This window comes from Poecilia mexicana, unplaced genomic scaffold, assembly GCF_051168715.1.
Source record: "Poecilia mexicana isolate PSO_F unplaced genomic scaffold, ASM5116871v1 scaffold_2, whole genome shotgun sequence".
NCBI lineage: Eukaryota > Metazoa > Chordata > Actinopteri > Cyprinodontiformes > Poeciliidae > Poecilia > Poecilia mexicana.
Window position 1 is genome coordinate 23,646,144 of NW_028263371.1, and position 15,333 is coordinate 23,661,476.

The 15,333-nt window shown below is 40.4% G+C and overlaps 1 protein-coding gene across 1 annotated transcript in view; it reads left to right on the forward strand.

The window, feature by feature from the left end:
• The window catches only part of LOC106905709 (activin receptor type-2A), a 41,040-nt gene extending 25,891 nt beyond the window's left edge, over positions 1-15,149 (forward strand). Inside the window, exons 5-11 of the mRNA XM_014970673.2 lie at positions 5,702-5,845; positions 5,928-6,071; positions 7,845-7,990; positions 8,300-8,414; positions 8,492-8,630; positions 8,700-8,830; positions 9,880-15,149. Coding sequence (XP_014826159.2) covers positions 5,702-5,845; positions 5,928-6,071; positions 7,845-7,990; positions 8,300-8,414; positions 8,492-8,630; positions 8,700-8,830; positions 9,880-10,074 — 1,014 coding nt within the window. The 3' untranslated portion in view covers positions 10,075-15,149. The remainder of the gene's footprint in view (positions 1-5,701; positions 5,846-5,927; positions 6,072-7,844; positions 7,991-8,299; positions 8,415-8,491; positions 8,631-8,699; positions 8,831-9,879) is intronic.
• The last annotated feature ends 184 nt before the right edge of the window (positions 15,150-15,333 follow it).

The window sequence follows — 15,333 nt, forward strand, 5'->3', positions numbered from 1 at the left end:
TTGTTAAAGATAAAATGTAACTTTATTTTGTTTAAGCATTTAATTTGGGCAGGAAGGTCATTTACTTTAACATGATTTGTTAAATATTAATGAATATTTATTACTCATAATTACTCAATGACTTATTGATTGTCTTATATTTTATACGTCAAACAAAGTTATTGAAATGTTTTGTTCTGGACCAATCAGGTGTATGTTAGAGACACATTTCAAAACAGATATTTGGTTATATTTTAGTTTAGCATATTCCTCCAGCAGAATGTAAAATACAACCACAATACATTATTAACAACAGTCATAATTTAATAGTGAATTGAAACTATCTTTTTTTAGTTAACTTGTGTTGTTTTTTGCTCCACGTCCAAGAAAATACTTGAGTTTTACTGTTTGAAAAGTGAAACCTGTGCAGATATTTACGTGTGAATTTGTCTGCAGACGTCAGAGGAATCAGCTCTGGTTCATTATCAGCCTCGACCAAACGTGTGTGAAAACTCAGGCTTCACGTTCCGGTTTATTTTTGCATGCTGGTTCGCATCAAAACCCAAAGTGGACGATTCACGCGGGGCCCAAAGGAGTCGTTTTCATGTGACGGACGGGGGGCTGTAACCCGACTCGGCCATAGGAGCCGGTTAACGGTTGGGAAGAACGGTGTGAAGCAGCAGTTTCTGTTTTCCTGCTTCCTGTGGGCTGCTGACTGCGTGTAATCCGCGCCTTTCCGCGGCCTTGGCGCCCTGCGATCGGACAACTGATCCGGTGGCTCCCCGGCCGGGCCGGGCCGAGCCGAGCCTGAGGTCCGCTAGGCGGTTTCCAGAAGCAGATTGACTCCACAGGAATTCACTACCAGGATTAATGATGCAGTTGTAGCACCTTCATGGGTCATTACTGTTTCTCACATCTCATTGGTTCCTCTCGATTAGAAGGAATCTCTCTTGGTGGCGTTTTTACTGGTTGATGAATTATTATAATCCTCGCTGTGCTTCTGGAAACTCCAGAAACTCTTGAGCTTCACTTACATTCCTCAATTCTTGGATTATTAGGCAAAATCAAAAGGTATTTTTAAAAGCGGCACCAGGAGAGTCCGAAACCTCGACTCATTTTCATCAACAGGCGGATCGTTCTGGTTCCTTTCGCCTCTTATTAACATCCTCCTGCATTTATAAACCTGCAAAATATGAAATCAAAATGTTCCTAACTCATTCTCCTGAAAGAAGTCCAAATAAACCCAAAGTCTGGAGAGGCTTAAATGGGACGACTTTAAGAAATGTGATCCAGACCAGACTGCGTTTGTGACTCAAAGGTTTGGTTCAGCGAAGACACACAAACTCCGACCTTTCATCCTGGACTTTCATTTATTCACATAAGGTTGAATTTTCTTCTGCAGAATTGCTTTCAGAATCTGATTCGTTTGCCATCTTTAAAGTCACGCCACAGCAGATATATATATATATATATATATATATATATATATATATATGTTCTGTTTCTTGAGCCATCACCACACCGCCGCCATCATGCTTCCTCCACTGTTCCATGTTTTCTCTATTGGTGGGTAACATCTAACTGATGTTTTCTGGAGTCTGAAAGTCCTCTGTAACACTTTCATGATGTTTCTCATCCGTTCTTAGTCCTTTCTGTAAGTTGAGATCAGTAAGCCTACTTCATGTTGTAGGACAGGTCCTATAAAAGTGGCTCTTCATGCTGCAGCATGTCGCTCGTGAAACTGAAGTCAGTTTTCCAAAAATCTAGTTAATCACCGTTTCACTTATTTATGTAAACCCAGGCTGGCTTGGATGCGTCTTTCTCTAACTGTAGCTTCATAAGGAGTTAATTTATTTGACAAAAGATTATCAAAATTATTTATTTTATGATTGGAAGTTTGGATTTTAACAGAAGTCAGGCGGTGTTTTATGTTACGCGTCATATTTATTCCACTTAAAAGAGGAAGCGAGATTTCTTCGTTTAAAAAAAAAAGCAATTACATGTGAAAATGCTTTGCTGCACATGTTTTGTTTGCTTTTTAAGAAAAAATAAAACCATGAACCACATCTGGTGGATCACCCACCAAACCGTGACGCGGCTTTCAGTTCTGATGAGTCTTTCTGGTGACGACCTGTCGTCACGGCAAATCCCATCTGGATGAAACCATGACGTCAGGCCGGCTCAAGCAGGAAAACTCCACACAGCTCCCTGTCGGAGCAACACTCGAGTCCTTATTTTGATAGATCAAGCCTGTCTGTGGAGATGGAGGCTGCTGTGAAAGCCAGCCTGCGCCGCATGGAGGGTCGTTTACGCCCCGATTTGGCCTGTGTTTGGTGTGAAAGCGCCATGCAGACAGCAGGTCTGCCTTACAGCTCTCTGCTAGCTTAAATAAACATTCAGATCCTCCCTTCACCCTCACACTCTGCAAGGCAGCGCGCTCCCTCCCCCTCTGCTGTGATTTTTCCCTTTAAAAATACACAGAAAGAAACAGGAGAGGTGTTTTCTCTTCGTATTTTTGTTCCTTTCTCCCTGCTGTCACAGGGATGGAGTTAAAAGCCACTCTGGCGTACTTTATTCAAAGGCCAAAGTTCACGACCAACTGTAAAATTTCCGCCTGATAAAAATCAAACCAATAAAAACTCCCGCATGGATGTCACTCAGCTTGCTTCAGGGATCCTGTCAGGACATGCCGTATAAACTCTGAGCTCCTTCTTTTACTGCGTGTGCAGTTTGGCTGCCGAGGTTTGGTGAATCAATCCGAGGTCGTACGTGTTGCCTGAAATCCTCCTTTTATTCCTCTGACAGCCCAGGACTTGGCTGGAGTCTGAATCCTGTTTTATGAGGTTAAGAAAACACACTCCCCCGACGCATCACTCCGAGCAGATCCTGCCGAGGCCTCAGGGACTTGAAAGTTGCTGCGGTTCAAGTGAAAACATGAACATCCTCGCAGGCCGGCAGCCGTTTTCTTTCTTTCAGAGGCTGAGATTTCACAGCAGCATATCTGGTTGCATCAAAGGCCGTCAGTCATGTGCTCGTCTTTCTCCTCCACCTTTTATCCCTTCGGAAATGCGACTCCGGCGCTGCATGCTTCTTTCTAACCTCCCCCCTCCCCTCTCCTCTGCTCCTCACGCTTTTCTCGCCTGTGCTCCGGCGTCCGCCGCCCTCTGTGAAGTCACATGTGAAAGTGATCAGCCTAATCCCGATCACCAGCTGTGTTTAACCTACTTTGGATCGGGAGCGCTCGGCTGCCCCTGCTTTGGCTTTTTGTTTGAACGGCATCAGCATGAACACGGGACGCATGCAGGAAGCGTGACCCGCCGCACTCAGACACACTGGCTCTTGTGTGTTTTATTCTGACATTTGTAGCGACATGCAAACTCTAACAGGCTGTGGTATGCGCTATACTGCCTCATAACTTTACATAATATCTCTGGTCTTAATCTGATTACTGCGACCTCTTTACAGTGGGAACGAAAACGTCAACACTTTGTACATTTATTACAGCCTCAAACCTTGAACTTGCTCTACATAATCAAACCACACCTGTTGTTTTAATGGTGATCCTCCGAGTGCCACTATCATTTTTTACTAGTTGCATGTTTATATATGGTGGAAGTTTTTAGATATCTGGAGGAGGTTGGTAGTTTCTAAAATGAAACTTGTGACTTTTTGATTTCTCATAATCAAAAATACTTTTTCCATCCTTAAGGGAAATTATGAAATGTTGCTGTAGCTCATTTAGATAAAGAGTTATTGTAGATAGTAACATGTACAGCCTAGTAGTCAGAGATTGACTCGACTGAACTGATTTTGTCCTGACAGATTCGATATTTGACATGTAGAAAATGACATGTGACCATTTCTGCACATCTTGCTTCTTCCCATCTTTTGCTAAACATCAAAAAGTGACATTTTTTAGTGTCCTTCCAGTAAACCTTTTAGAGCTTAAGACTTTTAACGGTGTGATTTTCAGGTGTTTAAAATCTGAAAGTCCTTATTGCAAACCTGCTGACATAAAATCAAACACACGTTCCTGGAGTTCAGAAATCAACAGCAGCTGTCCTCCAGGTGTTACTGATGTAACTTCATGAGTTAGAATTGTTTTTATGTTGTTATTGATACTAGATATCCAGGATAGCTTGGGAAGGTTTGACTTTCACATTTCATTCTTTTCCCACGCTCTTGCAGCGTATAATTAAAGTCCACTGCTTTCTGTTTTTTTCTCCAAATATCCATAATAGCAGTCATGAGTTCTCTAATGTCATTTTTACCAATTATGACAGAGCTATCATAGCTGAGCTGAATGTCATTCTCTGATCATTAGACACTGGACTTTATTATATGAAGTCAAACTTAACTTGGAATTACTTTCTCAAACATCAGTATTGGTTTCTTCAACATAAATATTGTAACATTTGGTGCTAGAAAAGGGAATAATCTAAGATTGAACAACCAATAATATGTTGTCTAACCTCAAGAAGAAGCTAAAATGAGACTTTTATGATTTTCACACAGCTAAATTATTTCTCGTTTTACCAGGAAGAAACCCAACAGTTGTTCCTCGGTGATGAGGATGGGCTTGAAATCATTTGTGCTTGAAGGAATGACGTTTGAAGCGTATCTGGGACCTTCTTTGGCCCCGTAGCGCTGAGAAATTAAAGTTTGTGACGCACATGTAGCAGAAGTTGGCTGCTGTAGATAATGAAGTGTTTTCGTGCAGCCGTTTCCTCTGTTTGTAATGTAATTAAATGGCAGTCAGCTGGAACAGTGGAGGTCAGGCGGAGGTCTGGAAAACTACATCGAGGACTGATTGTAGAGCTGGAGAAACGTCACGGCTTCGTTAAAACATCTAATTCCTCAAAAACATGCGAGATGCTTCCAGATCACAAGGATTATTTTAAGATGCAAGTGTGGAAAAGCATAAATGTAACATTAATGCTCTATTCCTTAAAGAAAAAGTGGAGTCATTTTAAAACCACCTTGTTATTTTGTGAGACAAAGGCCAGGTCTTATTGAACTGATGATACCAAGACCGTGTGAAAACATGTTTGCAAAAACTAATTGGAAGTAAAAAAAAAAAATCAACTAATATCACAACAAAACCAACTGCAGGTCTTGTTTTCTCATCATGAGTTGCTTGAATTCAGGTCGTTGTTGCAACAAATTAATCCCAGATCTCGTTTTGTCAAGATGAAATATGGAGATTTTCCACAACGAAACGACTAAAGATTGTTTTGTAGTATAGATTAGTGAGATTTTTAGATTTTTTACCAATAGTTTTTCAGGTAATGTATTGCAGAATGTTATCTGAAAAGCTAAACCTAAAGCAGAGGTTCGCAGGAGCCTCTGCATCTGTAAAGCTCTTGATTTGCAGTTTTTGGAGAAATCAGAAAATAAAAAGACACAAAGTAAAGAGTAATCAGTGGATTTCTAAGCTTTTCTCTGTGTTTTTTCTCTCCGGCTCGTTGGCTTCCAGCTGGCAGGTTTCCTATCTCAGATTCAAGCTCAGGCCGCCCTCTGGGCTTTGACTTAATTTGAAATAAATGGATCCAAACCCTGCTGGGTCTGCAGCCTCCCCTCAGCCAAAAAAAACTTCCCTGAAATCCGGGCCGAACTCCCACAAGTCCGGACAGCAGAAGGATGAAATAAAGCAATAAAACCTCTGGGTAAAACCACCAGAAGGCGTGTTGTCACCTTCTCTCTTCCTTCTGCTTCTCCACAGGATCCAGGACCTTCGCCTCCCTCCCCGATCCTGGGCCAGAAGCCGCTGCAGCTCATCGAGCTGAAAGCCAGGGGGCGCTTCGGCTGCGTCTGGAAGGCCCAGCTGCTGAACGAATACGTGGCGGTGAAGATCTTCCCCATCCAGGTGGGTCCTCCTCACCTGGACCTGCGCTGGGTTAGCAGCAGAGCGGTGAAGCTGACGGCTGACTCTTCTTCTTCTGGCGCAGGACAAGCTCTCCTGGCAGAACGAGTACGAGATCTACAGCGTGTGCGGCATGAAGCACGACAACGTGCTGCAGTTCATCGGCGTGGAGAAGAGGAACAACAACCTGGACCTGGAGCTGTGGCTCATCACCGCCTACCACGACAAGGTTCAGCAATCAGTCGATCAATCTGTCAAGTTTATTTGTGCATAAAAGACGCCACACAGTAAACCACTAACATTTTATTTATAATGGTTCTGAACAGGTGGATTTTAGTGTAGAGTGAAAGGAACTCGGTGTTTGTTCTAGATTTGCGGTGCATAGAAGCTGAATGCTGCTTCTCCATGTTTTGTTCTTGGGGTGCAGAGCAGACCTTTAAGCAGCAGATCTTTAAGTCGTTCAGTGATTTATAAACTAACAGCAGCAATCAATCCGATGAGTTTCTCTAGATCTTCCTTTAATCCTGTAAATGTTCTTCAGGTGACAGAAGATCGTCTTTGTAACTGTCTTTATGTGATTTTGAAGGTTCAGGACAAATTTCAGGCCTGATCTCGAGTTTCCAGCTGAAATAATTCAATCTGTGCATTGAATCTAGATAATTCCTCCTCAGTTTTGTTTCTGTTCAGCTGGAGACAGTTATGGTTAAAGGTTAATAATCGACTCTGTTCTTCCTGCATCTTCTAAAGTGGATCTGCTGGCTCTAAGGAGGCTTTTTTGCATCAAAATGGTTGAAAAATGTCCAGTTTATTCTCGATGTGGTGGCAGAGCTCCAGCAGAGCTGCAGAATTTCTTTAGAGGCTCTCCTCTGAAGCGGTGGTTGCACAGTTCAGCGGCGTCTTCACGCTTGATTTATGCCTTGATATTCGATGCATCCGAGTAGCTTTGTGTGGTGAAGTCTGCATGCAGAGGCTTGCTTTAAATTTCCTGCAAAACTCCCCGAGTTTCAGTCTTCTCATGTAGTCGCAACGTGGATATCGAAGACGGGATTCACAGAGAAAATGACTGACTGGTAATTTCAGGGAGAAAAAGTCAAACATGTCAGAAAGAAGAACATAAAAGTCCAGGTGATTTTTTTTAACTAAAGCTGAGTTAATCAGTTCATTTGTAGGAGCCATCTGCCCTCTAGTGGTCATTATCTATAACCACACCAGTCTTTAATGAAAATAAATTATTTCTTCTTGTGTTTTTGCTCCTATAATGCCACAGATTTTGTTTGTTTTATCTAAACCTAAATAATCTCACATTTATTCCCCGTTCTGATCTGCATTCATTTATTGGTAAACAGCATTAATGTTTTCCTTCTCAATAAATCAACACAGTGTCATCAGAGCAGATTGCACTTATCTAGTATTTGACTGGATAATCAAATCTACGTTTAGATGGCAGTATAAATAATGGTACCATGTTCATTTTTTGTTTTTTTTATCATTTTCTTTTGTGATTTGCTTGTTTTATATTGTATTTTTTATTTAATGTGCATTGTTTTCCCTTAAAGGTCGTGGAGACACTTTTTATTCAGTTTAATTTACATTTGTTTTGAGTTTTTTACCCCAACTTTATTACATGTATTTGTTATATTACATTAGTTTTTTGTTTTTTTTTTTACTTAAAGCTTATTTTTTTTGTATTTTAATCTTTCCGATTTTGATGTTTGAGCTGAAGTGAAATCTTTATTTCAAACATGTAAAATGTCAAATGAAATAAATGAGAAAACTGATAGAAAAACAAAACCTTTACATCCAGTTCAAGTCGTAGTAAGAAGCCGAAACCTATTGAAAAACATATTGAATTTGCTGTAATTTATAACAACAGTTAAAGAAAATGCATCTAAAAAGATAATTGCAGAATTTTATTTATTTTTTTTATCAAACACTGGAGGGCAGAAGCTGATTCCAGGCTGTTTTCTAGCTGAAACTGACCTCTGTCTCTGTGCGTGTGCAGGGCTCCCTGACCGACTACCTGAAGGCCAACGTCGTGTCCTGGAACGAGCTGTGCCACATCGCCCAGTCGGCGGCCCGCGGCCTGGCCTACCTGCACGAAGACATCCCTGGACACAAAGACGGACACAAGCCGTCCATCGCTCACAGGTACCAAGAAGTAAATCAATTAAAACGAGCTCAGTAACTTACATTCGCATGATTTATCATTTCTCTCTCTCAAAAACTGGATGATAAAAGTGTTTAATGTGGTGCTGACAGAGACTTCATAAGTCATTTATTATGTATATTTAAAATCTCTTCCAGATCCGGTGTTAAATGTTTATTAGAGCTTAAAGTTTATTGATCTTTGAGAATGTCTTCTTACATTATTCTGCCATTACTATTATATTACTCCTTCCACACCCTGCCACGTTGCAGAAACCTGAAGTCATTTTTGTTTTGTTTTTTCCTTTTCAGGGATATTAAGAGTAAGAATGTTCTGCTGAAGAACAACCTGACGGCCTGCGTCGCTGACTTTGGCCTGGCTCTGAAGTTTGAGGCTGGAAAATCAGCAGGAGACACACACGGACAGGTGACGTGAACTCCTCCTGAGGTTTCACCTCTCCTGCTAAATCCTTACTCCTCTGATCATTCCCTTCTCTCCTGCAGGTTGGAACCCGCCGCTACATGGCTCCTGAAGTCCTGGAGGGCGCCATCAACTTCCAGCGCGACTCCTTCCTGCGCATCGACATGTACGCCTTCGGCCTGGTCCTGTGGGAGCTGGCGTCTCGGTGCACCGCCGCAGACGGTGAGGGCGACGCAGCCGCCTCGGCCGCTTCCAGCAGAGGAGTTGGGCTTGACTTGTTTGTGTCTGCAGGCCCTGTGGATGAGTACATGCTGCCGTTCGAGGAGGAGGTGGGCCAGCACCCGTCTCTGGAGGACATGCAGGAAGTGGTCGTCCACAAGAAGCTGCGGCCCTGCCTGAGGGACTGCTGGCAGAAACACACGGTGAGCTCCCGACGCATTCAGCCATTCATTGGTCATTTTATTCTCATTTTAGTAATTATCCAGGTAAAAAAAAAGACATAATTCAAATGAAAATGTAAGCGTATAGAAAGTTTAGTGAAAGGAAGAAATGTGGGATAAAATCAGCTTTGGGGTGTTTTATGCTATGTTATATTATTATGTTATTAAGTCATCTTACATTATATCATATGTTAAAATGTTACATTAAATTGTTTTATTTCATTATGTTACATTATATAAAATATGTTACATTATATTAAATAAAAGAAAATACATTCATTGGAAAATTTTAATTCCCAGGAAGTTTAGTGGAAGGAAGAAGTCTGGGATTAGATGGTTATATATTATGTTTTATTGTTTGTTATATTTTGTTATATGTTACAATGTTGCATGATATAGTTATATTATGTCATATATGTTACATTGTGTTATATTAGAAATAAGTTCTGTGAAAAATTTAAATACCTAGAAAGCTTAGTGGAAGGAAGAAGTATGGCATGGATAATGTCAGCCTAGATGTTTATTATGTTGTATTAAATTATAATATATATTTTATATTATATTGTTACATTATTTATTGTTTTATGTTATACTATCTTATGTCATATCACATCATATATCTATTGTGTCATATTAGAAATAAAAAAATTCTGTGAAACATTTAAATAACTAGGAAATTTAGTGGAAGGAAGAAGTGTAGTATGAAAAGGATACAAGGATAACATTCTTCAGTATGTTATATTACAAAAATCATGTTTAATTGTTTTATTATGTTATATTGGATAAATTCAGTGAAAAATGTAAGTACCTAGAAAGTTTAGTGGAAGGAAATGTGTAGTATCAAAAGGTACAACAAGGATAACTTATATTATGTTATATTATATCGTCGACTTCCTAAACTAATGGCCAAAGTCATTTTTTGCCAAAACAGGATTTAGGGGGAAAATGACTTTATTTTCGGAAGGTGAATATCTGTTATATTATGAACCCTGGAGGTGTAGCTGTGACCTTTGACCCCTACCGCCCCCCAGGGCCTGTCCATGCTGTGTGAAACCATCGAGGACTGCTGGGACCACGAGGCCGAGGCGCGCCTGTCCGCCGGCTGCGTGGAGGAGCGCATCAGCCAGATGCAGCGCCAGGCCCCCGTCATCGGCCCCGAGGAGATCGTCACTGTGGTCACCATGGTGACGAACGTTGACCTCCCGCCCAAGGAGTCCAGCTTATGATCGGCTAGTCGACCCAGAGGGGGAGCGACCGTCCGACCCTGGTTGGTCGACTTCCTGTCCTCCCCCTCCCCTCTCTCTTTTGTTTTTTTAACGTTTGTCTTCTTCTTTGGTTCCTCACCGCATCGAGTCGAGATCCACCTCATTTTGATACGTGTGCCTGAGGATTTTCTGCTTCTTTTTTCTCCTTCCACCAAGCGGGACGATGACGCTTGAAGGGAAAAAACAAAACAAAAGCGACTATAAACCCCCTGGTTTGATCATGTATTGTTTTTCTATCCACACGCGAGACGAACTCGGAGAAACCTCACTGAACTCTCAGCGCATTTTAGTGTTAAAAACCAGAAGAAGAAGAAAAAAAAAACCAAGAAGCTGTTCTTCTTCTGAAATGACGATCGTTCTGCCAACAAAGCAACGGCTTCTGAATGTTTATAGTGTAATGCTGCTGTACATAGTGAATCACGGAGCCAGACCACCTGGTAATCATCTTCACGGGGGAGGGGGGTCCATTTCCAAACCATGCGCCTCCTTCAGCCAGCTATACCTCAGTTCAGATGCTCACAGTTTCACCCTTCCTGCTCCCTTTGGTTTCAACTTGTTGCTCGATCAACAAGTAGAGTTGAGAACTGGATATTTGTTGTTTTTATTCTTCTTTCAAACGAGCCGCTCAGTATTCGCCAGCTTGCTTCTGACCCGGTTGTTCGGTTACTCTCTTTTTGATACACCTCAGGAATCTTTGCTACTCGATTTAGTTTCTCCCATTCAAAACTCCGCTTTTCGCTTCAGACCCCTCGACTTCTGCGAACCTTGCAGACGCAGCCGGTGGAGCCCCTCCCCCCACTTCCTCCTCCTCCATCCTGGTGCCATTTCTTACCTGTCTGTATTAGTTACTCTCGTCGATGTCAGGCCAAACGGATGTACACGACGTTTTTGAGGGACGTTGAACACTGGTGCCGGCATACCTGCAGTCTCCTCAAGCTTCGGGGCGGTTTCACGGGACGCAGTTCGACGAAAACAGAGTGAAACATGAGGAAACTTCTTCCAGAGGAGAGGGGAAAAAACCCAAACACGTCACTAAATGCAGTTATAGCCACCAGGTTTCCACATAACACGGGTATAAATGTCACTAACTTTGGGCTTTTAACCCTCTGAGTCTTAAGTTTCAAATCTCCGCCTGGATATTTTTGCTTGTTTTATTTGTACGAAGTTCTTTAAATGTCCTGTGAGTAAATATATTTGCCCATTTTTCCATAACAACTGGAACTTTCAATATCTAGCAGTTATTTTACCAATTTACCGTCTATCAAATGAGGGGTGAAATTACCGTAATAACTCGATATTGGCTGTAAAGCGCAACGTCTTTTCAGAAACTGTAAAGTGTCGCAGAATTACACATGCGGGCTAAAAGGGTTAATTATTTATTCAAAAATATATAAACACACCAAAATTTAAGCTACAAAACTAAATAGATAACAGTTAGTAAAATCTAGTTGTTTTGTGAAATCTTAATATAACTTAAGATCCAAAACATAAATTGGGCTTTGGATTGTTGCCTTAATGAAAGAAAAATATATATTTTTTATATTCTTGGCCAAATTGCTGCCAGTTGGGGGCCGAACAAAATCATTTCAAGGGCAACAAATGGCCCCTGGGCCACATATTGGACACCAGTGTCAAAATCTGAAAGAACCTGAGGGTCAAAAAAAATTACGCAACAATTAATTAAGCAGCAAAACTTTGATTTAACAAATAAAGTAGTTATATTTGTTGTTTAAATTATTCTAGATCCAATCCTAGGTATTGATTGGGGGAAAAAACGTATTAATTCTGAGAAATTATATTCTCTTATCACTCTCGATTCTTATATCTTTGTGTTTGTCCCTCAGCATGATAGCACTCCACCGTGCTTAACACTTAGTGAACGTTTTAGTCCGTTTCTTTTTATCTGAAATCCAAAGTTTGGGTTTTTGACGCCACATCTGAGCAACTTTTCCTTGAATACACATGAATTTACATCCTGACTAAGATCCTTAAGCTCAAAGGCCCAAAATTAACGACAATTATCCTTATGAGTTTATGCAAACTTCCACTTTAAATTCAGTTAAAATCCAGAAACTTAGAGCTTGAGATAAATCTGCACACGGTTTTCTTGCAACAACAACAACACAGCAAACCTGAAGGAAGTCGAAGCCATCATTTTATTTCCACTCTGTAGCACGAGAACAGCGTCTGTTGCTTCCTTTCTGCTGCCGCTGCCGTGTCAAACGCAGCTCTCCTCAAAGGTCAGGGACGAGAAAAAGAAACCTCCAGCAGCCCTTCAATAAGCACTACCTCACTCGCAGGGATTCATTTTGGGGTAGAAGAGTGGCAAACGAACCAAAATCAGGAAGAAATCAAGACGACGATTGAAAGCTTCCATCGGTGCGAGTTGAAGTTGGAGAGAAGTTTCCTCACTTTCACTCACTTAACTCAGAAAATCCCAGAAAATTGTGTCCTCAAATGCAAAAGCTCAAGCAGCGTTTGAGCCCATTTGGATATTTAACCGCTGTAAAAACGGATCAGCTTCAACTGCGATCAGGAAACCGACCCCAGCCGATAAACACCATTCAGGGATTCAGTACTATGCTTTTCTAAGTTCTAGCGAGTTTATATGCAACCAGTGCCGCAAACTTTACCCTACACCTCTGTAGGATCTGCTGCAGGAGTGGCTTTCAATACACACACACAAATACCTTGTAGCATTTTAGTTTTTTTTTTTTTTAATCCGTGACCTTGCATATTGATATGTCGTATTTATTTTTTGATTTTTTTTTTTTTTTTTTTCCTGGCCTGAGGTTTCGGGGATCAGAGCTCAGGTGCGACTCTCGATAAAGTCACGCGGAGTTGGCACGTTTTGCGGTTGTTTGTCGTCGTTATTACGGGGCTGTGGGTGGGTTCTAATTCAGGAAATATTTTCATTAATTCACAAAGACAGTAGATATAAACTGTAACATGCTTCTTTCTATTCAGTCTATGGACAAACGACCGAAAATGAATGTTCTACAGACTCCTGGATTCTATATAAATATATATATATATATATATATAAATATAAATATATATATAAAGTGTGTACTTTGATGGATTGAGCCCGGCCCTGTGTAACTGTAGAGGGCCTCGCATTCGGCTGGTGTCGTGTGATTGTGCCCTGTCCTGTAGAAAATGGTAAAAGCAACACGTTTGGGTATTCATTTATGCACCAAACTATTCAGTTTATTCAATTATATCCAGTTTATGTTCACCAACGCTCAACAAAAGCAAAACTTGTTTGCCATTTTGCCAAACCACCGTCATCTCCCCCTCAGGTTTGGTTAAATCTGCCACATGAAGGTGTATGAATGGGTTTCTGAGCATGCAGGCTTTTACGGTTTTCCACAGTGACCTTCTCCAGCCCAGCACCTCACATTGCTGTGCGTATAAACTTCCCGTGAAACATTTGTGTCTTGTTGCCCCACTATTTTAGGCAGTCTAGGATCTGTACAGACATAATTACCCGTTCTTGACTATATACTCTGAGCTGAATCTTTCTAAGTGCGTGTTGAACTTCAGTGTTTCCTCTACATTCACTTTGTGTGTGAAAGTTGCCCGTTACTATGGTGAAAACAAAAAAAGAGAAAAAATTCTTTAAAAAACAGCTCATGTTTGTGAAGCACTTGAATTAAAAGGAAATAATCAACATTAAGCCTGAGGCGTTCCTCAGGGCGGCTGTTTAGTTACCCTAACTTTTGTTTTCAAAGAGCCATTGCAATACTTCCTAATGTGAAATTACAATCATCTACCACGAGTGTTTCCAGGGTTCCTACACAGTAAAGCAAAGTTTGGTGTGGAAAAAGCATTTTTATCCTATTATCTGGTATTTCTGTCATGATGGTGGGGTTGAAATTAGCAAATTAACTCATTACTTTCTCGGCACAATGAGATAATTAAGCACCGATCTTCACGTCTTTTTGTCTGGACATAAGAAAATTAAACATATTTTAGCTTAAGTTTTAAAAATGGGATAATAAAACGGAACTGAACCGTTGCAAGACAAAAAAGGGTTTTGATTTCTGATTGTTTCATCCTTTAAGATGAGGATATAATCAGAAATAATGAAGCTGACAGTCTGAATATCAAAATAATTCAATAATACAAGTCTTAGTAAGAGCTATAGTAATTTATGTAAGCTCCTGTCATCAAGAAAGTGAAACCAATAAGAAAATTTGATTAATGTGTTGAGATGATGGAATAAAAACAAGCTCATTTTTTCAAATATTTACTTTAAGATGATAAAAAAGGAATAGTAATAAAGGACTTCATATCAGCATAATAAAATAAATTCTTATTTTGATATGAAAAAATAAAATCTTGACATTGTAGGTCTTATCTTGAGATAATTAAAAAAAAATAAACTCTAAAATGTTAGCTTGAATGATAAAACGGCTTTAGTTCTTTTATTTTGAAGTGAGAAAATGAAATTCAGATCAACAAGCTAAATATCTTGTTTATCTCCATCACACCACCTTAATCTTTATGCTTATTTGGTAAAATAATACTGAACTTTGAGCTGTGTAGGAGCCCTGCTTCATCCCGCATTGATCTCCTGTTCCCCCCCCCAACTGTTGGTAAGGACTTTAGAGGAAACATTGAACCTCGATGACTAGAGAAACACAAACACTACAGCTGTTTTTCACCCCACATTTCTCCAGACTCTGAAGTGGCAGCGCTGATCTGAGATCTGCTGGAACTGTCTCTAATGATGGCGACGGAGGGTTTCTGAAGCTCAAACCAATGAGCAAATTGATTTTTTGTTTAGTTTTTTTTGTTTTTTAACTGTGACTGTAAATTTCATGTTGCAAAAATAATGTGAAGATAGAAAGCTATCTGGAATGTTAAGAAGAAGCAGAGAAAAGTATTAGAGCAGCGTAGAAACCCTGGAAACATCAGAGAGAAGACGACTGATCCCCGATCAGCGCTGTGGCTCTCCGCCGACGTTAACATGGTTTTTATCAGCTGAAGTGATCCACGTGATGTAAATAAATGTGTTTTTAGATTGTGAACGCTCACTCTCGTCTTTATTGTGTCTCAGGTTGATTTGTTTGAAAACTGAAGTCTCGTTTCAGGTGGAATTATCACAGAAATTTACATTTTCAGGGATAATTAGTTGATTTTCCCTGCATGTTTTGACAGATTTTAAACCTAAAATTCAGAAAACACAATCATCTTTTTAAAGAGGAGTTATTT